Source organism: Urocitellus parryii, chromosome X (genome assembly GCF_045843805.1).
Source record: "Urocitellus parryii isolate mUroPar1 chromosome X, mUroPar1.hap1, whole genome shotgun sequence".
Taxonomy (NCBI): Eukaryota; Metazoa; Chordata; class Mammalia; order Rodentia; family Sciuridae; genus Urocitellus; species Urocitellus parryii.
In genome coordinates, this window is record NC_135547.1 from 58,928,964 (window position 1) to 58,956,448 (window position 27,485).

The 27,485-nt window shown below is 37.0% G+C and overlaps 1 protein-coding gene across 1 annotated transcript in view; it reads left to right on the forward strand.

The window, feature by feature from the left end:
* Cenpi (centromere protein I) overlaps nt 1–25,372 on the forward strand; it is an 80,454-nt gene extending 55,082 nt beyond the window's left edge. The window contains exons 16-21 of the mRNA XM_026410522.1: nt 11,410–11,545; nt 12,452–12,576; nt 14,158–14,206; nt 14,326–14,544; nt 24,485–24,526; nt 25,219–25,372. Coding sequence (XP_026266307.1) covers nt 11,410–11,545; nt 12,452–12,576; nt 14,158–14,206; nt 14,326–14,544; nt 24,485–24,526; nt 25,219–25,320 — 673 coding nt within the window. The 3' untranslated portion in view covers nt 25,321–25,372. The remainder of the gene's footprint in view (nt 1–11,409; nt 11,546–12,451; nt 12,577–14,157; nt 14,207–14,325; nt 14,545–24,484; nt 24,527–25,218) is intronic.
* Nucleotides 25,373–27,485: the final 2,113 nt, after the last annotated feature.

A 27,485-nucleotide genomic window follows, 5' to 3' on the forward strand; every position in this document is an offset into this window, starting at 1 on the left:
GTATTATAAGTCCAAGAGCTCACTTAGGTCTAGTCAGCTGGGCATGTATTTGTTGTAACACTTGAAAACCAGGATCAGCATACCATGACTCTGAGATATTAGCTGGCAATACAACAAAAGAGGGCTGGTGAAGTATCAGTGTTCCCTTCTCTGTATTGTATCTGGTGATACAATTAGTTAAATTACATTTTTTACAGGCTACAAGATATATGTCGTCTTTTCTTTTGACTTTCACATCTCTAGTAATTAAAACATAAGGAGATTGAACACAGGCTCACAGGCCATAATACGAACCTTCCTTACTACAATTTCTGCCTACAAAGTCAGGTAAAGGTTTGTCAGTAAAATGTAAATATTCTGAGGCTGCAGTCAGATTCCAGCCATCTTTCTGAATGCCACCTTTGCTGAAGGTCAAGATGTTACTAACAAATCCTCCAGGGGTCATGGCAGCACCCTTATATAATTGTTTTTTGTCAGTCCTCGGAGACCAGTCTAAAATATACCCACTATTTCTAGACAATTTATGCTGTATTAGGAAGGTATTTATACAATCCATCCATTTAGGGAATGTGCCAATTTCTACTGCAGAACAGTTAGGACAGTGAGGTATTAATGAACATTCTGCTGAAATGACTGGCTTGTTATGAGAGAATCCCTTTTAATAACTGTTCTAATATGGCTTTGAGTACTTGAGGCCAGTATGATTAGCTGGTCTAGGCCCCCCAACTGCTGTTTTCCTCAAAGGACACTTTTAGACAGCCAGCATATTTATTGGGGGACCAACATGTAGGTAACTGACCACTGCAGCCAGAATAATTAAATCCAGTCATCTGGATGGGAATACTATGGGTGTCTGTAAAACCTCCCATCATATGTGAGTCATTAGTAAATAGTGGGATGGATTCTCTAGTCCATACCATTGGATGTACTAAAGGTGGATCTGGAAAGTATGTAGATACGTTTCTCCCTGTGTCCCAGTTACCTGGCAGCTCAATACAGCTAGCATTGCTTTAAGCTCATAGCTGGAGACTTAGTCCTTCCTTGCTACTGGATCATCTGCTCAGCCTGTAACGTCAGATTTTTCAACAACTTCCATGAGGGTAGCTTCACCGTTGGGTCTCTCTGGGTCATCTTTTTTTTTTTCCCCCTCATCCTTCCTCTTCTTGTAAGGAGTCATCTCTGGATCGATCCTCAGTCATTTGAACCTTCGCTCTAGGTCCTCCATGTCTGATGGCACATTCAGGTACCCAAGTAGGATAAAATGCACCTTCTGGGAAAATACAAGCATGACCTCTACCCCATATCATCACTGGATTTGGTCCTTTCCATTGACCTGTTTGTAAATCTTTCCACCAAACTTGGCTTAAAGAATCTGTTACTGTGGAAGATGTGTGTCTCTCAGCTGCAATGTGACCTTCTGAGTCACAATTTAGAAAATTTAAAACAAACAAGGCATGGTTAAGGTTATTTTGGGAGGGGTCCTATTTCTCCCTTTCCATTTTTGTAATTACAGTTTAATAGATAAATGAGCTCGTTCTACAATGGCTTGACTCTGAGGGTTGTAAGGAATACCTGTTTTATGGTCAATACGAAACTGTTGGTGGAACTGCTGAAAAGAAGAGCTAGTATAAGCTGGTGCATTGTCAGTTTTAATCTGTAAAGGACATCCTAATACTGCAAAGGCAGCTAGGCAGTGAGAAATAAAATGTTGTGTATTTCCTTTTGCATGTCTGTGGCAAAGATAAATCTGTAATAAGTATCTACAATTAAATGTACATAACATTATTTGCCAAATTGGGGAATGTGAGTTACATCCATTTGCCATAACTGATTTGGTCATAACCTGTGGGGATCTACCCCAGATGGTAAAGATGGAATGTGTACAACACATTGTGGGCATTGATGTACAATTTGACGCACTTGCTCTCTAGTAATAATAAATTTTTTTATGCAAACTAGAAGCATTTTGACAATGTAATGAACGTGAAGCCTGTGCACAGTCATACAAAGACAGTTGCTGACAAACAGCAACCAGTTTATCAATCTTATCATTACCTGATGTTAACGGCCCTGGGGGATTAGTGTGGGTCTGTGTATGGCCTATAAAACATGCATGTTGATGTGTTTGAACTGTCTTCTGCAAGGTATGAAACAAATTGAATAACTCTTGTGATGGTGTGTACCCAATAGGTGAAGTTTCAATATTTTTTGTAACTCTAACTGCATGTAAACTATCAGAATTAAATATTAATTGACTCATTTGCAAAATGATTTAAAGCACACGTGAAAGCCTGAAGTTCTGCACGTTGTGCAGGATTACCTCTGTCTGAGCATGGCTATATAAACCTGCTTTACCTGAACTTGACCCATCAGTGAACATGGATAGTGCTCCATCTATTGGTTGAGCATGCACAATTTTGGAAAAATAAATGTAGTTACTAAGGCAAATTGAATAATTTTATCATGAGGATAGTGACTTCCTATCTGACCAGGAAAATTAGCAAAAGCTACTTGCCAAGTATTAGAAGTTTGGAAAAGCCAATCATTTTGTTGAGTAGAATAAGGGATAAAAATAATATTAGGTTATGATCCAACCAGCTGTAAAACTTGAGTTCTGCCTTTAATAACCAACTTAGCAACAAAATCATGAAAAGGAGTTAATGACTTTTGAAGAGAATGAACTAAGTGGATCCATTCAATATCTCCCAATGATTGCCATATCACTCCTGTAGGAGCATAAGCAGTGGGAAATATTAATAAATATGTAGGCTCCTGTGGGTTAATTCTGTAAGATGAGCACTTTTAATAGCAAATTCAACCTTCTTTAAGGCCGTTCTTGCTTCTGTTGAGAGCTAACAAGGAGAAGTCGGAGAACAGTCCCCCTGTAAAATCTGAAACAAAAGACTCAAATCTGTTAGTTTTAAATATGGTCTCAGCCAATTAATATCACCTAATAATTTTTGAAAATCATTAAGGGTGTGTAATCCTTTGACTCTTGTAAGTTTTGAGGACGAATTGTGCATCCTTCTTTTATATTACCTAGATACCGAAAAGGAGATGTTTTTGCACCTTTTCAGGTGCTATGCACAAACGCATTGCAGTAAGTGAATTTTCTAATTGAGCAAAAACTTTTAAAAGTATATCTGGACTAGCATGAGCTAAAAGTATATCATCCATTAAATGAATAATGTATGCATCAGGGAATTTTTCCCTTATTGGCGTGATAGCTTGTGCCACAAAATTTTGACAAAGAGTTGAACTATTACATATACCCTGAGATAATACTTTCCAGCAATATCTCTTAACTAGTTCTTTAAAATTTATTGCTGGAACATTAAAAGCAAATGTTTTTACAATCATCTGGATAGTGAAAAAACAATCTTTTAGATCTATCATTAGATGATAATCTAAAGGAATGCCTGTAAGAGAAGGAAGCTGTGGTTGTAAAGCTCCTGTGGGATTGGTAACACGATTAATTGTCCTGAGATCTTGCAACAACCTCCATTTACCACACTTTTTCTTAATTACAAAAATTGGACTAAAAATAGGTTCTATATGGTCAGTCTGAAGCTGTTCCAGGACCAACATATTGGCTCTTTTAAGTTTCTCCCTTGTTAAGGGCCACTGACAAACCCAGATTGCTCTTCTGTAAGTCAGTTAATCTTTTCTGATGTTTTTTTTTGGGGGGGGGGACTGGGAAGAAAGTCAGTGCCCCTGCCAAAAGTTTTGGCTGGATGAATTAACTAGTCTTCTCTGGGGAGACTAGTTTATAGGTACATACCCTTCATGTGAATTCCCTTCAAATTTCCTAGGAGAAATAAATTTTTGATTAAGTCCCTGAAATGACACAATGGAGTTTGGAGTTATTAATAACAAGCTCAAGCTGCTTAGAATGTCTTGACCCCATAAATTTACTGGCAAGGTGTCTAGGACATAAGGTTTAAAGACTCCACAATTACCATCTTTATCCTTTCACCAAAGATATTGAGCACTTTGTTCAGGTTGAGAAATTTGACCAATCCCATCTAAGCTGGCAGGTGCAATATGTAAAGGCCATTCTTTGGCCAGTACCTGCTAGAAATAACTGACTTGTCTGCTCCTGCATCAAACACACCTCTGAAATTTTTATGGTTGATTTTAAGATTCAATAGAGGGCGCTCCTGTCTAACCAATTGAGCCTAATACACCTGGTCCAGGGACCTGAAACTTGGGTTTTCACCTGGGCCATTGGAGGAGTGACAAGGCAAGAATATTAATTGTGCTATCACATCCCTTGGAGAAAGCTGAATAATCAATTGATTGAACAGTAACCCTGATTTCTTGCTGCAGTCTGTCTGGGCACAAATAACCGAGCCGCCACAAAGCCTTGTAGGTTCAAACAGCCACCCTTTATTCCCGAACTCTCACCGGCACTCTACACACACTTTCTGGGAACACACTCCCTCCACCAGGCTCCGTGTGCCGATTCTCTCAGAACCCCCACGAGAACTCAAAAAGTAGCTGGCGCCTGAGGCAGCAGGATCCACCCTAATCCCAGCAGGATCTGCCCTATCCCAGAGCAGGGTCACCTTTCAACCATTCCCTCCAGCAAAATGCCAGGCCTCATTCCCACTAAACTGTGGCTCTCAACAATCTCCTTCAAAATTTGGATCAATAACACCCAGCAATATTTGAATTCCTCTTTGACTTAAATTGCTTCATCCTAACACTAGGCCTATGGTATTTTGTGGCAGAGGCCCATTAATCCCTGTAGGAATTTGTTGTGGGCCCATTTCAGGAGTTAAAATTAGTCCCATGGCTACTCAGAGTCCCAAGCTCTCGGCCCCTGGGGTGGAAGCTTCCCGGAAGCATAGTAATGCTGGGCCAGCTAGGCTAGGCTTGATGATGTCTGACTGTGAGCCCAAGGCTCCTCTTTTAGTGTAAACTGCAGTGCCCCTACTGTTTGGTGGGGCTGGGGCAGGCCCCATGTCCAGTTTCCCTGGCAGTAAAGATGGAAGTGGAGCCACAAATGGCAGCTGGCCACCTCTGCAATGCCTGCCAGAGCCTCTCCACACCACATGGTCACCTCTTCAATGGCGCCAGCGGGAACCAGGTGGATCTCCCTGGCTGCATGACGACCCACAGTCCCTAGCCATGTGCCCAGTCTTACCACAGTTAAAACATTGCCTCTGAGAGTGTCATTTCCTAGACTGAGGATGTAAAACTTGCTTTAAAGCCGCAGTGATAGTCAAACCTTGTGATTGCACCGGACCCACATCAGAGAAAAGGCAAATAAATTCAGAAAGAGTTTCTTTTTTCCGATGGGGTTGGATAATTTCCTGGCAGACTTTTGGCATTTTCAAAAGCTAATTGTTTGACCAAAACCTCAGATGCATTTAAGTCACCAATGGTCCTATTAGCTACCTGGTAAAGGCAAACTACAAAATCCAAGAATTTCTCCTCTGGTCCTTGCTGGATCTGACTGAAATCTAAAATTTTTTCATCTTTGTTTGGTAGTTCTCTCCAGGCTCTCCTAGCACACGTACTAATCTGATCATAAATTGGTAAATCATAATTTAACTATTCTAAATCTGCAAATGGTCCCATTCCAGTTAACATCTCTATAGGATTGTCAGTACCATGTCTGTGATTCCTATCAGCTTGTTCAGTGCAGAAATCCGTCCAGTTTGATCTCCATAATAATAAATCACCTCTGGATAGATATGCTTTGACTAACGTAATCCAGTCATGAGGTGGTGATGGCTTACTACAGATTGATTCAATCAAGCTCTGAACAAAAGGTGAACTTGGAGCATAAGTGCAACAAGCATTTTTCAGCTCCTTCATAGTTTTAAAAGGAACCACAGTGTGCATTCAAACACACTGGTTTTGCTTGTCTACCTGCTGAAAAACTGGAAAAAGCTATAAACCTGTAATGTCTTCTCCTTCCCCCAATGCACCCTTAAAGCCACGTTGGAGCAGTGAGAGTTTGGCCACAGCCATGTCGGAGTGGCTGAACCTCTTTCTCCTGAAGGGGAGTGGCTGTGTTCAGATGGTGGAAGCAGGACCACCCAACCACAGATTACTAAAACCCATTCCCAGCTCACTTTCTTCATCAGGCTGGGAATCCTCTGAACTTTGCAGCTTGGCCTCTCCGGAATTTTCCCTTGTGGTTTCCTCCCTTCCATCTTGGATTTGCCTTCCTGATGCTCAATCCAGGCTGGATTCCTCTATAGCACCTACCCCTACCAACCAGTTTCACTGACATGCTTGTGAATCACTCTTTGCCCCATCTGCTGTAATTTGAATAGTCTTAGGCCTTGCCCCAAGCCTTTCTGTCTGAGGTTTACAAGCTACAGACTGGGCGTGTCTTGACTCCACCCTTAAGCCCAGGCACAGACAGAGAAATTCGTCTTGGAACGGCACAAGGCTGTCATGTTCAAAGGTCCTAATTGCATTCTGCAGCCCTTCCAACAATTCCTTGGAGGACCAGTGGTCCTCTTCTCGGTCCACGAAAAGACACATTCGTAAGGCAGTCCAGACTTTCTGAATATTCTCTATTTTACCTCTGGGTAGTTTAGCGGAGAGGCAACCTTTAAACAGCTTTCTACCTAGCCTCTCCCAAGTATGTAAATTAGGCAATTTTTCCTCAGAAAAACGATGGACAGACATCATTGACTATTTGTAGGAATTTAGTGAGCTGGGCTCTCTTGATCTGTTTTTCCCCTACGATTAATTAACGTCTCTAGGATCATGAAGTAGATTTCTCTCTCTGAAGACTTTGAATTCCCCATGTTATGATTAGTGTCCCCTGTCAAGATTAGCATTCTTTACTCTCCATCTGCAATATGTTTTCTATTTTCTAAGTGCGCTTAACCAAAGTCAACCTGCCAAACTCACAATGAGTGCCTCTCGTTTGGTGCCAATCTGCTGCCCCCGTCCAGCGCAGGCAACTGAACCAAAGTCACTCATGTGAATTTTGGGGTGACACAAAATATCATCCAGACATGGAATACCTTTTTGTAAGCTTCAGGATAGCTTCCCTGGCTCCCGCCCTCAGGCTCCCACAAGGAGAACAAGAGGCTGACATGAGATGCTGACAAGAGAGAGGGAGTGCATGTTCTGGAGTTGACTTTTATTGAGGGCAAGGGGCAGGATTACAAAGGAACAGGTGAGTGTAACTTAACCCCACCAGGAAATGCCTGCTTCTGGAGCCAAGCCTGAGCAGAGGTAAAGCCTACGTTATTGTGGGATGCAATAATTGTTCAGTATCTCTTGCTCAGGACTTAAGCACGTGTGTTCCCAGAGTGGCTCCTGACAATTTCATATGAATGGAACCATGCAAAATGTGGCCTTTTGCATCTGGCTTCTTTTACTTCCTGTTTACTTTCCACCTACATTTGGCAGGGGTGAGGGGGGATAGTACTAGGGATTGAACCCAGGGGTGTTTAACCACTAAGCCACATCCCCAGCCCTTTTTTGTATTTTTAATTTAGAGACAGGGTCTCTCTAAGTTGCTGAGAGCCTCCCTAAGTTATTGAGGCTGGCTTTGAACTCATGATTCTCCTGCCTCAGCCTCTCAAGCCACTGGGATTACAGGTGTATGCCACTGTGCCTGACTCCCCACATTTTTTTATTGGTGCATTATAGTTGTACATGATGATGAGATTTGTTGTTTCATATTTGTACATGCACACAATATAATGATAAAATTTGTCGACTATCACTCCCCAGCACTCTTTCTTCTCCACCTACCTTCTCTTGTTCCTTTCCCTCTATTGGTTTCCCTTTGATTTTTAGGAAATCCACTCCCACCTTTCCTTTCCTTTTCCCTCTCTAGGTTCCACATAGGAGAGAAAATACACTACCTTGACCTTCTAAGTTTGACATATTTCACTTAACATGATGGTCTCTAGTTCCATCCATTTTCCCACAAATGACATAATTTCATGTTTCTTTATGGGTGAATAAAATTCCATTGTGTATATATACCACATTTTCTTTATCCATTCAGCCATTGATAGACACCTAGGCTGGTTCCCTAATTTGGTTGTTGTGAATTGTGCTGCTCTAAACATGGGTATGCATGTATCATTGTAGTTTGATGACTGTAATCCCTCAGGATAAATACTGAGGAGTGATATACGTTGATTATATGGTAATTCCATGCCTAGTCTTTTGAGGAACCTTCATACTGATTCCCATAGTGCTCATACTAATTTACAATCCCACCAACAATGTAAAAGTGTTCCTTTTTATTATTATGTCAAAATAGATTATACTATCATGTATGACTATAAAGTGTTCTTTTTTCTCCACATCCTCCCTTTTACTTTTAAAGTAAAACTCAGATACCATCTCAACTGTAGAATAATGGTACCATTATGATATCTAAAAAAATTAATAGTTCTTAATATTTTTGGGGGGGAGGTACCAGGGGTTGAACCCAGGTGTGCTTAACCACATCCCCAGCTCCCCCTTTTTTTTCTTGGAGACAGGGTCTTGCTAAGTTGCTTAAGGCCTCACTAAGTTACTGAGGCAGACTTCGAATTTGTGATCCCCCTGCCTCATACCCCCCGAGTTGCCGGGATTACAAGTATGCCCCACTGTGCCTGGCTAATAGTTCTTAATATGTTCAAATATGTAACTGGTGTTCAAATTCCCCTTTGATTCAGTTGCATATAACTGATTAAAATATAAGCTCAGGCCCATTTTCCTTATATCCTTATCCCTATAGTGTTCTCATTTTTTTTAGAGGAATAGAGGATAGAACCTTCTTGAGGGTAGCATGAAAATTTGTTTTTAATTAATCATATCCATTATTGTAATGTTTACATATATACCTGATTGTTTTTAGATTAAAATGGATTATTAGTGGATAGTGAAAATGTTTTGTAATGCTGTGTTTCTCAATAATGTGGTCTCTGGACCAGTAGTGTCAGCATCATCTGGGAACTTGTTAGAGATTAAAATTTTCAGTCTCTGCCCTAGATATACTGGGTAAAACTCTGGAGGTGGCTGGCCCAGTAATCTTTTTTTTTTAATACTTACATAATTCTTGTGTAAACTAAGGTTTGAGATTCACTATTATGAAGAAATTCTATTAAGAGTAGTTTGTGTCTATAACCTTTGGCCAACTTGCAATGTAAGTCTCAGACACCCCTGAGACACCCCTGAAATAGGTACCTTACAATTTCTATATTTTCTTTTCAAGAATCCTAGGATCTTTCTTTATTAGTGTTATAAATTCAGGGAGAACATCTACAAAGGAGGAGTGCTTTCTAAAATTTCAAACAAATAAATGAATATATATATATATATATATATATATATATGTGTGTGTGTGTGTGTGTATAACTTTTCTCATTATAATATTTGGTATTGTATGGTTTAGCTCTTTAGTTCTCAATAATTCCTTTTAGAGATATGAATGCAATGCTGTAGTTCTATCATATTATCATATGTCATGTAACTGTCGAAAAGGAAGTAAATTGTAGTTCTAGACCACAACTAGAGAATGATAGGAAACATTTTTCAGTAGTGGTTCTCCAAGGACATTTCTAATTGTCACAGTGACTGGGAAGAGGGTGCTATTGTCTTTTAGTAGGCAGCAGCTAGGGATGCTAAATATGCTGAAATTGCTGGGCTGGGGTTGTGGCTCAGCGGTAGAGCACTCACCTAGCACATGTGAGGCCCTGGGTTTGATCCTCAGCACCACATAAAAATAAAGGTATTGTGTCCAACTACAACTAAAAATTAAATATTAAAAAAATGCTGAAATTGTGAGGGAGTAGGAGGCAGTCCTGAATAGTGAATTGTTTCATCCAAAATGCCAATAGTGCCCTGTAGTAAGACATTTCAGAAGAGGCTGTTCAGTGGTAGAGTACTGGCCCAACTTGTGTGAGGACCTGGGTTCAATCCCCAGAACTTCTAAAAAAATTTTTTTAAAGATATTCTGAGCAATCAATATCATTTCAAATTATTTCAGACACACTTGCCAAGTGCTCTCAAAAACCATAGTTACTCAGCTTTGCAGGTAGCCAGCTGATTGTATGGATGCCAACTATTTGAATAGTCTCCTAATCCTTCCTTCCTTGTTCTGACACTGAACCATCACAGTGGAAGTGGTAGAATCATCATCTCTCAAGCTTGAGACTATATATATGTATGTATGTATATACACACACACATACACACTCGCGTACACACACACACACACACACAAAGTTTTTTTTTTTTTTCTGTTCTTAAACATTGTTGACTACATGGATAGGAGGGTAAAGCTATGCATTCACATTGCAAGTCTTTTCCTAATCTACTTAACAGCAGATTGAAACAAAGTCTGAGAAATGGATAGGTTGAACTAATTATGCCCAGTGTGATTTAAAGAGATTGATTTGGGAAGAATATAAACTACCCAGATCTGCTTTTTACTAAAAGAAGGAAAGATGCCAAAAATTTTGTTATTTTAATATTAGGATTAGATTGAATTTCAGTGGGAAATATATATACATATAGGTACTGGGGGTTAAACCCAGGGTGCTTAACCATTGAGTCACATTTCCAGTTTTGTTTTGTTTTTTAAGAGAGAGTCTAGCTAACTAGCTTAGAGCCTTGCTAAGTTGCTGAGATTGGCTTTGAACTGGTGATCTTTCTGCCTCAGCCTTCTGAGTCTCTGGGATTACAGGTGTATGCTACCATGTCTGGGTCAAGTGAAAATATTTTAACATCTTCAGCTGAAGAATTCAGGCAAAACTGGGTTTTGATTTATGTATTAAGTTTTACTCATTGTTTTGCAATGGTACTGGCATAAGAAATGATTCCCAAAGTCATTTTAATGTTTATCCTTTTAAACCACTTATGATTTGGTTGAGATTAATTAGTCCTCATTATTTTTTTTTCCTGGCTTGCTTTATCATTTTGTTTATTTTCTGATTTTATTCTGAATTTTTCATGTTGCTTTGTCATGAACTCGTTCCCCCAATTTCTAGAAATATCCTATTAGGATCCCTACACATTGGTAATATTATTTAAAATCTATCTAGAACTTAATCCTCCCCACCTCTCATAATTACTAGTAGAGTCTGGTTATTGAGGGTGTTCTATGAATTGATCTTAATGGTTCCTTAGAGGGCTAAGTGTAGTTTTATGATTCATCTCTGTGATTTTTAAAAAAATATTTATTTTTTAGTTTGACACAATACCTTTATTTATTTATTTTTATGTGGTGCTGAGGAACTATCCCAGGGCCTGAGCAAGAACCCCAGCTCTCATCCCTGTGATTTTCTAAAGGGAATTATACATTGGAGTACTGATAGTCCTCATTTTGTATCCTATCAGCTTCTTGCTATATGTTATCTTCTTTTAGCTTGGAAATTGTGAACACTTTCTCTGTTCTGTATCTGAATGTTATGCATTTCTTTATTGCAGAGAGACAACTTTGGGTGGATCCATGGACTCTGTATCTAAACTGATTGAATATGTAGGATGGCTGTCCACTACTGCAATGCGATTGGAGAGTAACAGTACTTTCTTGTTGCACTTCATTTTGGATTTCTATGAGAAGGTAGCACACATTCCATTTTTCCAGTTTAGATTTTGTGATAGCTGTTAAGTGTTCTAGCCCATTATTTAAATTTCATGGACAACCATCAAGGTGTGCTATGAACTTATTAGCATGGTTAAGATAACTGAACATCTTAACGTTGATTATTGTATTTTCATCTGAGTAAATGACTTTCATAAAATAAAGTATAAAAACAAATGTGTTTTATTTTTGATCTAGTTACCTACCACTTTAATATACACTGACCTATAATAATACTGGCCTTAGACAGAAGTCTGTTTCTAGCATCACTTTTTGTTTATCCACTGTATATCACCAACCTCTTGCAAAAACCAAGATATCATTTTGTTTTTTCAGATCTCCTACCTTTCAACCACCTATATTATTCTGGTACTTAGTGCCTTTATGATACTAGTACTCTTAATGGTTTTATAGTATTTAGATAGAACTAAATACTATAGAACTATTACCATGAAGCACCCATTATAATCTCACATTTCTGGCTTTCTTCCTTCATTAATACCTCATTGTCTTGTATTATGTGTTTGCTTAGAAGCATGCTTTCCTTCATTTTCCAGGTCAACCGCTGACTAATATGATAAATAAGTATTCATGGGACTTAAGGAGAAAGAAATGCTCCTTTGTCTACCCTGTTCCCAAACTCAAAGACTTCCCCCCAGAAAAAAATTAAATCCTTTAATAATGATGTTCTAGAAATAATTTTCCATTGCAAGGTTGATATTTGATGAAGTTTATTTTCAGCAGACTTATGGCTACCTATTCTGTTTAGGAATCAGGCATGTCTAAACCTGATGTTTTTATTATTTATTTTGATAATTCTTTGGAACAACTTGGCTGATTTCTGGCAAATAATCTATGTGCTGATGTTATCATTTTCCCCAAAAGGTATGTGACATATATGTAAATTATAACCTTCCATTAGTGGTATTATTTCCTCCTGGGATCTTCCACTCTGCACTCCTCAGCCTGGATACCAGTATATTGAACCAGCTCTGTTATATTATGCACAGGTACAAGCCTTTTTACCATTTAATGCTTACTACATCATAATTTTGTCTTATCTTTCAAGTATAACACAATAAGTATTCCTATTCATTTTCTGCCAAGGCGTGCAAAATAGGAAACATGACTTTCTTTTGGATACAAAATTCCAATATGGGGATAAGATAGCTGTGTTTTCTGTAAATCCCCCATTACAAGGGATATGGAATTTTTTTTAAAAAAATCATAGTTAAGGATGTGTTGTACAAGGTATAGTTGCACTCAGCTTTGTTAATTCCAATTTTTGTGTTGGTAACTGATTTAAGTATATGTAGATTTTCTGGGAGCCAAGAGGAGCTATTGCTATTATGTGAAACTCTTAAGTATTATTTCTTTTCTGTGGGGATTACCAGGGATTGAACTCAGAGGCATTCAACCACTGAGCCACATTCCTAGCCCTGTTTTGTATTTTATTTAGAGACAGGGTCTCACTGAGTTGCTTAGCACCTTGATGTTGCTGAGGGTGGATTTGAACTCACAATCCTCCTGTCTCAGCCTCCCAACCAGCTGGGATTGCAGGTGTGTGCCACTGCTCCTGGCTTCTAATTATAATTTTTGATCTCCTCTTTTCTTTCACTTATGGACTGAAGTTACTTTTTTCAATCATAAGTGTAGACCCTTTTTGGCTTACCTTGTAGAACTGTGTCAAGGTTAAAATATTTTAAAACTAATTAGATCATTGTTCTCAGGCAAAGAAAATATTTCTTAATTTTCTCTTTTCTGTTGTGACTTTTTTTTATATGATGAAAATACATTTTGTGTCAGTGGCTGAGTGCTTTTGAGCCTTTATTAACTTTAAAATTTTTTTTTTAGTTGTAGATGGACACACGATATCTTTATTTTTATGTGGTGCTGAGAATTGAACCCAGTGCCTCAAACATGCCTCACACAAGTGCTTTACCACTGAGCTATAGCACTGAGCCTTTATTAATTTTTTCTTTTTAAAAAAACATTTTTTAGGTTTAGGTGGATACAATATTTTATATTTTATATTTGTGTGGTGCTGAGAATTTAACCCAGTGCCTCATGAATGCCAGGAGAGTGCCCCACCTCTGAGCCACAACCCCAGCCCACCTTTATTAATTTTTAATAGTGAAACATTAAAATCATGTCTGTTGGGCTGGGATTGTGGCTCAGTGGTAGAGCACTTGTCTAGCATGTGTGAGACACTGGGTTCAATCTTCAGCACCATATAAAAATAAATAAGTAAATAAAATAATATAAAGGTATTATTTCCACCTAAAACTAAAAAATATATATTTTTAAAAAAGCATGTCTGTCATTGTTTTGTCTTTTTTTTAAATAAGATACATTTTACATATAGTCAAATGCACATCTTAAATGTACAACTCAGTTTTGAATCTCTATTTTTTAAAATTCTTTGAGTAGAATGTGTCATAAAATGATTAAATCATCAGCCAGACAACTGAATATTTGTATAGACTTACATACATTTGCATTTAAAATGTAAGGTTTTATTTATTTGTATTTCAAAAGCATTGTATCTAAAGGCATGTTAAACATTTCATTCTATTTGTTTTTACCATTAGGTATCATAAAAATTTGAGTGCAGCAAAGAAAAATGAGTTGGTACAAAAGGTATGAGTGATAAATCTCTGTGTTAAATCACTGTTGTTTAAAAACTGACCTGTTCAGAATAAGACGGAAAGGAAGAATAGATAATAATGACAATTTTATTTCTTTCTTTGACTCTTTAGGCAAAATCAGAGTTCAATTTCAGCAGCAAGACCTATCAACAATTTAATCAGTATTTGACAACCATGGTTGGTTGTCTGTGGACATCCAAACCCTTTGAGAAAGGAACATATATTGACCTCCAAATCCTACAAAGTGCTGGAATAATGGAATATAAAAACAGTTTAAATTTAGTCTGTCACCCTTCTCTATTAAGCTATGCTGCCTCCTTTTTGCTGCAGGTAAGGGCGTTTAAAAGACTTAGATTTTACATAGTGATACTATAATGTCAAAAATAGGAAATGCCACAAATTTAGTGTGTCTGAATTGTAATACATGTTCAGTATTTTTTCTAGTATCGATTAAATTTTGGGCATTGTGGTAGGCTTTAGGGATTCACTTAACTTAAATAAGTCTCTGTCTTGCAAGAGAGCTTAGGCTTATAGTGAAGACAGACTAGTAAACAAATTAATATAGCATAGTGAGGTGAAGTGAGAAAAGGTAGTTGTGAGAAAGATAAGGAAATGATTAGTTCTCCTTGGGTAAAGGTGGTGCTAAGTAAGAGGTTTCATAGAAGTGAAAGTTCTCATATAATCCTATGGAAAATGTAGGCCAGATAATATAGAGTCTTTGCAGAAACATGCTGATTTATTGGATTGATAATAATGTGGGCAGAGGGAAGGGTGCCTTCTCATTACTTTATCCTCAGCTTTGTCATTTTCAACATTATCAGTGACTCAAAGAGGATTCATATAGTGTACATTTCAAATTCATGGATGACACAACAGGGTGGGATTGCAAATACTCTGAAAGAATCTAGTTTCCAAATTTCCTCAACAGGCTGGAACATGAAGAAATCTAACAAAATGACAAAAAAAAATGTACTGAGTAGGGAAGATAATTCATTGAACAAATGTTTAATATATGCATACAATGAACCAGGCACTGTAATTAATAAGACATATCTGGGTGCAATTTTGTCAGGGAGGCAATCAATCAGTAGATATCTTAGTGTAAACAGTAATGAGCAATGTGTGAAGTTTCAATTTTTCTGCATCTTTCCCAACACTTGTTATCTGTATTTTTTATTCTAGGTATCTTAAAGGATGTGAAGTAATATGCATTATGGTATTGATTTGCATTACCATGATATCTGTTGATATTCAGCATCCTTTCTTGTGCTTATTGGCCATTTGTATATTTTCTTTGGATGAATATTCAGACTCTTTTGCTCATTTTAAATTGGGTTATTTGTATTTTGTTACTGGTTTGTGAGAGTTCTTTCTATATTCTAGAAGTAAATCCCTATCTAAATATACACTGGCAATAAGTTTTTATCTATTCTGTGAATTGTCTTTTCACTTTTTTGTTTGTGTCTTTTGAACACCAAAGTTTTTCATTTTGAAGTCTAGTTTTTAATTTTTTTTAACTTTTATTGCTTGTGCTTTTGTTTCAAAGTTAAGAAATAACTGCCTAACTCAAGGTCATGAAATTCCATTTCAATTTTATTATCAGTTTGCCATTTTCTACAAAGAATCCAAGTATTATTCTAATAGGTAATGCCTCAGATCTGTACATAATTTATGTAGTACTGCCATCTTAACAATATTAAGCCATCTAACACATGACCACCAGATATCTTTCTTTTTTTTTAGAGAGAGAGAGTGTGTGTGTGTGTGTGTGTGTGTGTGTGTGTGTGTGTGAGAGAGAGAGAGAGAGAGAGAGAGAGAGAGAGAGAGAGAGAGAGAGAATTTTAAAATATTTATTTGTTTTTAGTTTTTGGCGGGCACAACATCTGTGTTTGTATGTGGTGCTGAGGATCGAACTCGGGCCACACGCATGCCAGGCAAGCGTGCTACCTCTTGAGCCACATCCCCAGCCCCTCCAGATATCTTTCTATTTAATAAAAATTAAATAGCTCCTCTTTAATTTTTTCAACAATGTTTTATGCAATGAGTGTAGGTTTTGTACTTTTGTTAAATTTATTTCTAAGTATTTTCTGATGTTATTGCAAATGGAATTGTTTTTTTAATTTCATTTTGATTACTCATTGTACTATAAAAATGTGATTTAAGGGGGCTGGGGATATAGCTCAGTTGGTAGAGTGCTTGCCTCGCATGCACAGGGCGCTGGCTTCAATCCCCAGCACCACAAAAAAAAGGATAAAGAAATGCAATTTAATTTTGTATATTGACTGCATATACTGCAACTTTATTGAACTTCTTTATTAACTATAATTTTTCAGGTGATTCCCTAGAATTTTCTGTATCTAGAATTATGTCATCTGCAAAAAGGGATAGTTTTATTTCTTCCTTTCAAATATCAGTGCTTCTTCTTTGTCTTGCCTAATTGTCAAACCTAGAACTTTAGGTATATTTTGAAGAAAAGTGGCAAAAATGGCTACTTGATCACTTTGTTACAGCATGATAAAGCTTTCTCTGGATTATGAGGTTGAGGATTTTCCTTCTTCTACTAGTTTGTTGAATGTTTTCATCATGCATGAGTGTTGGATTTTTTTTTAAAAATTTTGTAGTTATAAATGGACAGAATGCCTTTATTTTATTTGTTTATTTTTATGTGGTGCTAAGGATCAAACCCAGTGCCTCATACATGCTAGGCAAGCACTCTGCCACTGAACTACAGCCCCAGCCCGAGTGTTGGATTTTGTGTAATGCTACAAACTTGATCCTATGGTTCTGTCCTTTATTTTTTGAAATAGTATATTACATTAATTGATGTTCAGATGTTTAACTCTGCACTCCTGGAATAAATTCCACTTTGTCATAGATAACAATTAATTTTATATGTTACTAGATTTTTTTAGTACTTTGTGAAGGGTTTTGTATCTATATTGGTTTTTCCTTATGATTTCTGACTGATTTTGGTTGCAGGTTAATATTGGCCTCATAGTATGAGTTAAGAAATGTATTTTTCTCTTTCACATTTTGGAAAACTTGGTAAAGGGTTGGCATTAATTATTTAAATATTAGGTAGTGAAGCCATCTGATCATGGGCCTTTTTTCAGTAGAAGGTTTAAAAGTTACTAACTAATCCAATCTCTTATTATAGGTTTATTCTTATATCCTATTTCTTTTTTATATTCTACCTTTTTAAATATATGTTTTTATAGGTGCAAATTGATCTCAAAATGTTTTCTCATTTTACTCTTTTTTTGGGCGGGGGGATTTGAACCCTTGGAGATCTTTGCCACTGAGTTGTATCTCCAGTCCTTTTTATTTTTTGAGACACGGTCTTGCTAAACTGCTAAGGCTGGCCTCTAATTTGCAGTCTTCCTGCCTCAGCTTCCTGAGTCACTAGTACAGGAGTGCTAAGGTTTTGTTTTGTTTTTATTTTTGTTTTATTTTAGTTGTAGATGGACACGATGCCTTTATTTTATTATTTTATTTTAAAAGATTATTTTTAGGGCTGGGGATGTGGTTTAAGCGGTAGCGAGCTCGCCTGGCATGCGTGCAGCCCGGGTTCGATCCTCAGCACTACATACAAACAAAGATGTTGTGTCCACCGAAAACTAATAAGTAAATATTAAAAAATTCTCTCTCCTCTCTCTCCCTCCCTCCCTCTCTCTCCCTCCCTCCCTCCCTCCCTCTCCCTCCCTCCCTCTCTCTCTCTCCCTCCCTCCCACCCACCCTTCCTCCCTCCCTCCCTCCCTCCCTCCCTCTCTCCTTCCCTCTCCCTCCCTCTCTCCATCCCTCTCTCTCTCTCTCCCTCTCTTTCTCCTCTCTCTTAAAAAAATATTATTTTTATGTGGTGCTAAGGATCGAACCTAGTGCCTCAAATGTGCTAGGCAAATGCTCTACCACTGAGCTACAACCCCAGCTCTAAGGAGTGCTGAGTTTTTAAAGACAATTTTTGCCAACTGCCAATTTTTTTAGGGAATAGATTTACAGGTTTCTATATAGAGCTTTCTATAGTCTGGATTTTGCTGTTTGTATCCTTGTGTAACCCTTCACATGTTCTTGTGTTCCTGCTATTTTCTATAAATTGGTAGTTAGATCTACGGTTTTGATCAGATTTGGGATCTTTTAAAATTTTAATAATTTTTTAACTTGACAAGGACATTTTATAGGTAGTATTATTTAATAGATAGTATTATTTATTCCATTAGAAGGAACTTAATATAGCTGATTATCTTTTTAAAAAATATTTTTTATTGTAGATGGACACAACACCTTTATTTTGTTTATTTTATTATTTTTTTTTAATGTGGTGCTGACAATCGAACCCAGTGCCTCACATGTGCTAGGCAAGCACTGTTCCGCGGAGCTACAACCCCAGCCCCCTGATTGTCTCTCTCTTATTATATAGTGGGCATTGATGATCATTGCCCAGATTTAGTTCATCAGTGTTGAAGTGGTAATATTTTATCATTCCTTCTTTATATATTATCTGAAATACTTTCTCTAAAGAAAAATTTATCTTCATTTTGATACTTTTAGGATTTAAAAAAATTGTCCCTCTTTTAATTGTCCTCGGTATCCTGGGAACAACCTAGTCTATGATTACTGAAAATGAAAGTAAATGTTCTCATTAAGAAATTAGAAATTATTGCTTTACTCATTCCCTGGTGTTATTGTTTAGAAATTGTGTGACCTTGGACAAGTTCTTTAAATTCTTTGGGCTTAATTTACCTTGTCTGTTAAATGGGAATGATAATAGCTACCTTGATTGAGTTGTTATAAAAAAGTAAATTTCATGGTGCATGTGAATCTAATCATCTTTGGCATATAGTATTGCTTGGATAATGGTTGTTATTATCTATTGATTGATTTATGTTATAATTCAAGAATATTTTATGAAAATTTTGATTATTAGTTATTGTTTCCCAATTCTTTAAAGCAGTAGTTCACAGATGAGGGAACCTGCATTTGGCAATGTCTGGGAACATTTTTGGTTGTCTTAAATGAGAAAGGGAACATACTGGCATCAAGTGGGTGAGACTAGGGATAATTACAGGACATTCCCCTACAACAAAGAATTTTTCAGTGTAAAATGTTAGTAGTGCCAAAGTCAACCACCGCACCCTACTTTGAAGGTTTTCTCTCCATAGTCTGTCTCCAGCATCTTATCTGTAATCATCGTCTGATAAGGCTATTTTATTAGATGATTTGGTAGTTCTTGAGTGTATGCTTGTAATCAGTTTCATGCTGCATACTCTCTTACTTTAATAGATATTGTTTAATGAACTTAAAATCCTATTTCTATTAAGTGATTTTGACTTGGTAAATGTTTAAAATTGTTTTTTGAGGAGGTTGTAACTGCACATACAGAAAAGTCAAATTTAGTTAATAAAGGTATATAATTTTAAGGGAAGTGTCCATAAAATGATACATTTTGGATTTGCTTCAAAATAACTAGGGAATATTTTGAAATTCCTCAAAAAGTAAACAGAATTTGTCATCTGACCCCATAATACCATTCCCAGGTATATACTCAAGTTGAAAATGGTGCTGAAACAAATGTATGTACACTTAGGTTCATAATATTATTAATACAATAGCCAAAACAAGAAAATACCCAACAGTTCATCAGCTCATGAATGGATAAATTATGGATTAGTCATTCAATGGAAATTATTCATGTAAAAAAGGAATGAAATACTGATACACGCCACAATGTGAATGAATTTTGAAAACATTATGCCAAGTGAAAAGCTAGACACAAATGATCACATGCTGTTTCATTATTTATGAAAAATCCAGAATAGTCAGGCATGTTGGTGCATGCCTATAATCCCAACGGTTCCTGAGGCTGAGGCAGGAGAATTGTGAGTTCAAAGACAGCCTCAGCAACTTAGCAAGGCCCTAAGAAACTCAGTGAGACCCTATCTCTAAATAAAATAGAAAAAAGAGCTGTGCCTCAGTGGTTAAGTGCTCCTGAGTTCAGTTCCTGGTCGGTACCAAAAAAAAAAAAAAAAAATGGGGCTGGGGTTGTGGCTCCGTGGTAGAGTGCTTCCCTAGCATGTGTGAGGCACTGGGTTCGATTCTCAGCACCACATATAAAAACAAATACATTCATAAAGTTCCATCAATAACTATTGACATTTTTTAAAAAAAAAAATCATCCAGAATAGGTAAATCCATAGACACAGAACACAAATTGGTTCTTAAATAATCTTCCCTATTTTATCCTCTGGTTACTTAGTTTTCCCTCCCCAGAAACTACCACTCTTAAATATTCTTTATCAGATACATGGTGTACATTTCTGTGTAAATTATCTTTTTCAACACTATTTACTATACTTAACTGTTTTGTCTCTTGAGATAGATATATATATTTATATTTATATTTATATTGTGCTGGGATTGAATCCAAGGCCTTGTGCATGATGTGAGGCAAGCACTCTACCAACTGAGCTATATCCCCAGCCTTGTCTCTTGATTTTTTAATAGTTTGGCTTTTGTTTCTTATTAGTACATAAAAGACTGCCATATTCCTTTGCGGTGTATGCATAGTATTCCCTTGTATGAATCTAGTGTATGTTAAAGTGATCCCTTATTGAATATCTAAGTTGTTTACAATCTTATTTATTCTAACCAGTACTCTTGAATTATATATATTGTTTTACACATGTGCTAGTGTGTTTGCTAGATAAAATTACTTAAAGAAGAATTGCTTTCAAAGGGAACAGTTTTTAAATTTTTTGGTTTTCATCAAATTGCTTTTAGTAGAAGTTAGACCAATTTCTATTCACACAAGCAATGAATGGGTTTTCATTTCTCCATACTCAGTCAACATATGCATTTCCTATAATTCTTAATTGGAAAAGCGTATAATGAATCATAGATAAAGCATAACTGATCTTCATAAATCAGTGTGTTTTTTTCCTCTAAGGGGGAGGTGGAACAGAAAGAGAAAGACACTTAGTTACAAGATTTAATCTCTAGTTAATTTATCAACTTAAACATAGGTAGCAAACTTGTTTTGGGGGATCAGTAATTGATACACTGTTTTAAATCAAAACCATTTTCTTTTTTTTTGGGGGGGGGGGGAGTACCAGAGATTGAACTCAGGGCCACTCAACCACTGAGCCACATCCCCAGCCCATTTTTGTATTTTATTTAGAGACAGGGTCTCACTGAGTTTCTTAGTGCCTTGCCATTGTCGAGACTGGCTTTGAACTAGTGATCCTCTTGCCTCAGCCTCCCGAACTACTGGGATTACAGGTGTGCAACACCACACCCAGCTAAATCAAAACCATTTTCTAAATGTTTAAGGAAGATTAGTTTTGGAAGTTTAAATTTTGGCAGCATAGAGTAATATATTTGGCAAAATGTGAAACTGTCATTTCTGTAGTTAATGTTGTTTCCATATGGTTCAGAAATACTAGGCTTTAAAATTAATACATTAACTTTTCTTTAAAAGAATGCCTTTTGATTTCCAATCACCAAGTAACTGATTACTATGTGATTACTTATTACTTACCTTTGAGGTGGTATATACAACCTCTGATACCATGGCAGTATGATTTAAGTCTGACAACCATTTTTACTGAATTATTCCATTATAAGTGTTTCTTTGTTTTTTTTTTTTTAAGAGAGAGTGAGAGAGAGAGAGAGAGAGAGAGAGAGAGAGAGAGAGAGAGAGAGAGAGAGAATTTTTAATATTTATTTTTTAGTTCTCGGCGGACACAACATCTTTGTTGGTATGTGGTGCTGAGGATCGAACCCGGGCCGCACGCATGCCAGGCGAGCGCGCTACCGCTGAGCCACATCTCCAGCCCCAATAAGTGTTTCTTATTAGCCATGTTCTTTAGAGATAATTTAATAAAATGTACTTTGGCTAATTAGTTCTCAGAAAATGTATACAGCCTACATTTCAGGGAATTCTGAAGCTTTGCGTGTGTGGTGTTGGGGGGTACTAGGGATTAAACCCAGGGGCATTCTCCTGCTGAGCTACATCCCCAACTAACTTTATGTTATGTTATGTATATATGTATGTATTTATGTATTTATTTTTAAGACAAGGTTTTGCTAAGTTGTCTAGGCTGGTCCTAAACTCGTGATCTTCTTGCCTCAATCTCCCAATTACCTGCAATTAGAGGCATGCATCACTGTACCTGGCAAAGCTGTTTTTAAATCATAAATTTCCTTTGAATTAGTAACTAGTTGTTTCCTTGTTTGTTTATTCATTCAACTAATATTTATTTGGTGCCCCTTGTGCTTCCAGCACTGGAATATAATACTGAAAAAGACAAATACACCCCTTCCCATGTGGATTTTACTCCTAAAGAAGGCAAATGATTAACAGTAATAAAATTAGTAAACATGATAATTTTAAAGTTTGATAAATATTGCAAAGGAAATAAACAGGATGAAGTGAGAAGGGCTAGGGAGATGTCAAGAGATGGGTGATCAACGAAGGCCTTTTTGGGTAAAGTGACATTAGAGCTGACATTTCTTCTGAGAGATGAGAATGAGCATTTGGAAATAGGTACAGAATGAGCATTCCAGGCATTGGAACTTAGAACAGCTCAAAGATTTCAAAGAAACTGAGACCAGTGTGGCTTAGCACTTAAGGAACAAGAAGGAGAATGGAATGAAGCAAGCTTGAAGAGACTTGAGAGCCATCTGCCTTCCAGGTCTTAAGAATGCAGTGGGAGACAATGGAAAGAAATTTAAGCAGGGCTGCCATATGGTTTGAGTTGATGTTTAATAAGATCCCTGGCTTCTTTGTGGTGGATGAATTAAAAGAGGAGGCCTGAGTGGGTGCAGGGATACCCAGGAGGAGGCTAATGCTAGAGTTGAGAGAAAAGATATTAATCGTAATTTTTATGCAAGTGGTGGTGGTGGAGATGGATATAAATTGACTGATATGGCAGTATATTGTAGCAGTAGAACAGGCAGGACTTTTGATGGTGGCTTGATTGGAGGTGGGAATTAGAAAAGGACTTTTGGGGTTTTTGACTTGAACCATTGAGTCAATGGTGGTTCCATTTGTTAAAGAGAGGAATACTGATGCATTAATGGAGAGGTTATTTCATTTGGACAGGGAGGATAAGTTTAGAATTGAGTTCTCTTTAGAGTTTGAAATGCCTGTTAAGACATCAAAAAAATGTTAAGTGGACAGTTTGAAATAGAGGCTTGGATCTCAGGAGAAAGATTGAAACTAGAAAAATATAATATGGAGTTCATCAGCCTGTACTATATTTCATCAATTTCAAAAACACTTTTTTTAACTTTCTGACTTTTCAGAGATCAGGATACATCTTGTGATCATTGTCAGTTAGCTAATAATCATGATATAGTTGTCATTTGCTATTCAAGCATGCACAGGCAGAATTCTAGAATCAGACTGTGTAGAATGAATGTTAGCAGTTTGGTAGGGGGAGTCTGGAGTCAGTGTTGGAGCACGTTTTAACCCTCAAAACCTAAATAATTTGGGAGGAGGGAGAAGGGAAGAAATGAACCACACATGTTATTAACTTTTAAAATTTACTCTTGGTATCCTTGGGGGATTGGTTCCAGGAAGGCTCTTTTCAGATAAAAAAAAAAAAAGTCATAGGTGCTGAAGTCCTTAATATAAAATGATGTGGGAATTTGTATATAACCTGGACACATCCTCCTATATACATATGCTGTGCCAATAAACCCATTATAAACTCAAAAGATCTTAAGTTGAACCATGGTTAAATTGATCATCTCTAGAATACTTATGATACTTACATATTGGTTAGGGAATAAAGACAAGAAAAAAGTCTGTACATATAATCATTGGTGCAAGGTGAACATTGCTCAAATAATGATTGATGGGGAGAGACTTAGGGTCTATGAAATGGAGGGAGGTTTCAGTAGGGTATACCTATACATTACTTCATTCATGTGGATTCAGCATAATGCTTAGCATTCAGCAAATTCCTGAGAAAACTTTTTTCTAACACCCTGCATCTTTAGTCTAATGGCTAAGTACAGAATGAAAAAATGAGGCCATAGATTGGCAAAATGGTGTTCACTTTTTCTACTGTGATTTTGTTTCCTTTCTATTTGCTTCTAGGAAAAGGGAAATATGGAGGGTTGAGGTGGGTATATATTCAAAAGGAATCCAAGAATGATGGTTGGAATAGGACTTAGTAAAATGAATCAGAGAGTGAAGAACCATCTTGATTTTCTAGTGTTTTTCCTAACTAAATATTTTCATCCCCATGTCTCCCCACTTTTTTTAAAGGAAAACCTGGAAGAAAGGACAATAAACATGGGCTCTATTCAGGTAAATAAATTTACTTTTATTATGGTCAGAGATTTCATGTAGCTTAATGTCGTCAAGAGATTGTATACCTTTACTGTTTTCCAAATCTTAAGTCTGGTGCCTCTACAAAGTCAAAGTGAAATGTTTGCATTCTGAATTCATTCCTGTGATTTATATGGATTTATTGACACATACCTTCTTTATTCTTCTCTAGGATATAACTCTTCATTGTTTAATACTTGCTGTTGTGATCATGCATTGTCTCATTTAGTAGTATAGTTGTATGTATACAAACTGTACCTGTAATGAGATTAATTTAACAAAACTCTGTACAATTGTTTGATTATTATAGAAACTCCTTCTGTTTATTTATGTATTATAGGCAATAGTGTAATAATGTCTGCTCCTGTGTTATCTATTTTAGTTGTTAAATTTTTAGAGTATGGAAATGGTGGCAATTTTCATAGTATTTTGTTTAGTTGAACAGATTGTTTTTGCCAATATAATGAAAGGGATGTTTAGCCCTTAGACTTTGGGAACTTTCTGGTTTGAATGTTACTTAGTGACTCAGCTCCTGTTATGAACTTGGCCCTTCTTCTGAGCTAACTCTTATGTGTATCTAGGATGCTGTGAACTTTTCCTAGGGAAAGAAGAGGAAGTAGAAAATAAGCATATGTATTTCATAAGTACTTTTTCTTTTTTTCTGCCTGCAGGGGAAGAAATGGAACTGGTATTTGGAATATTTATTTTCAGAGGGGTTACAAGGCTTGAAACTTTTCATAGGAAGTAATATTCATCATTCTTCTGTCCCATGATCAGAGCTGTCCCCTGATAAACCACCATGGTAAATATTAAATGAATGTTTACATACACACCGAACTTGCTGGACTAAATTCCTTCCTCAATGCTAGAGAGGACAAGTAGCTCAACTTGTGTTTCCCTAACCATTTCATTAATGGACTGCCATTTTCAAGGAGTACTCAGAGTGGCCTTCTGTCCATGGCTCAGGAGGGCCTTGGTGCAGCTAACATTTTGTGATTTAGATTTTTAGCTTACTGGTAAAAATGACTTCTTCATCATGCTCTGTCTTCCATCAAATTATACGTGAAGAGACACATTTGCTTTGTGGTGGGATTTTTCACATTTTTGTATACTATGAGCTGCATTGATAGAAGAGAGCAGATCATACATAGTGGTAGATAATCCATAGACATACTCATGCAGAATACCCTGCTGCCTCTGTGAAACCTCTATGGATATTGCCATTTTTTCTTACTTGAACAAAAGCAGCAGCACCAAATTAATAGGATACAACACCTATGACTCTTAAGAGCCCTGAGTAGCTGAAGGCCTCCTGGGCCTTCACTGGTAGGAATCTGTTGAGGGAAGGAAGGGGAAAGGATGGGGAGGGGGGATAATCAAGACATTTCTGTTTATGCTGATATGGTTTCATGAAACTATTTTATTTGTGTGTATATGTGTATGTATATATCTACTTTTTAAATATTCAGGCCGTAATAAATTAACTGTAGCTTTACTTTCAGAAGTAATTCTGAAGCTTTTTATGATTTCATATCAGCTTAATTGTCTTGTTGAAAATGTAAACATTTGCTTCAGTGCTACTAAATAACTCTCCTACTCTTAATAAAATTCTTATCATTTGAGAGGAATGAAGCTGAATTTACCTTTGTTTTTAAGGGCACATTTTTATCATTCATTTTTTTTTTGTATTCATTAAAATGAAAATTATACTGTTGGATTGTAGAAATCCCATTCATTCATTCATAAATTGAATTATGTATTGAGCAGGGCGCAGTAGTGCATGCCTGTAATCTTAGCAGCTTGAGAGGCTGAGGCAGGAGAATTGCGAGTTCAAAGACAGCCTCAGCAAAAGCGAGGCAGTAAGCAACTCAGTGAGACCCTGTCTCTAAATAAAATACCAAAAGGGCTGGGGATGTGGCTCAGTGGTCTAGTGTCCCTGAGTTCAATCCCCAGTATCCCTGAAAAAATAGGTATTGAGTTCCTTACTATGTGCCAGGTATTCTTTGGTATGCAGGTTATACAGCTGTATCCCATACAAAGTACCTGCTTTATGGGGTTTACATTCTAATGAAGAAGACAAACAATAGCAATATAAGCAATGTATAATATCAGGTGCTAAGAAGAAAAGGCAGGGAATAGGGACAAAATGTGGAGGTGGTTGCTTCTATATATAAGGTAGTTAGGAAAGATCTATCTGAAGAGGTGATATAGGTAGAGAGCCTCATAAGCATATGAGCCATGTGACTGAGAAAGACCATTCTTCACAGAGGTAAACGCAAGTGAAAAGGCCCTAATATGTTAACTTACATATTTAAGGACAAGCAGAGGCTGGTGATGTTATAATGTAATGATTAAGAGAAAAGAGTGATAAGACCTTTATGAAAGGTCCATTTAGCCTGGTATGGATATGTAAATGGAGGCCATTAGTGAGATGGAGAAGAGGAGTGGCATAATTTGGCTTATGTGTATGAAATATGAAGCTACATTGTGAAAGTTAGACTGAAGAGGATTGAGGTGGAAAGCAGAGAGACCAGTTAGGTTATTACAGTATTCCAAGCAAGAGTCTTGGGGTAGCCTTAGAGATGATGGAGAAGTGGTTAGATGTTGGATTCAGTCTCTATTTTGAAGGTAAAGGAAGTTAGGATTTACTGATGGCTTGGATATTAGGAAGAAGAAAGAGAAGAGTAAAGGATGACTCCTAGATCTTTTTTCAACCTAAACGACTGGGTGAATTCTAAGATAGAGATCAGGCATACTGGAGGAAGAACAGGTTTGGAGAAGCATGGAATTGAGCTCTATTTTGTCCATGTTGGTTTGTAGATGACGAATAGACAATTGGATTTCAGAGTATAATTTAGGGCTTGAAAATTAATCTGGCAGTCATTAGGGAATAACCATGGCATTAGATGAAATCACTTAATTCAGCTGAAAAAGAGAA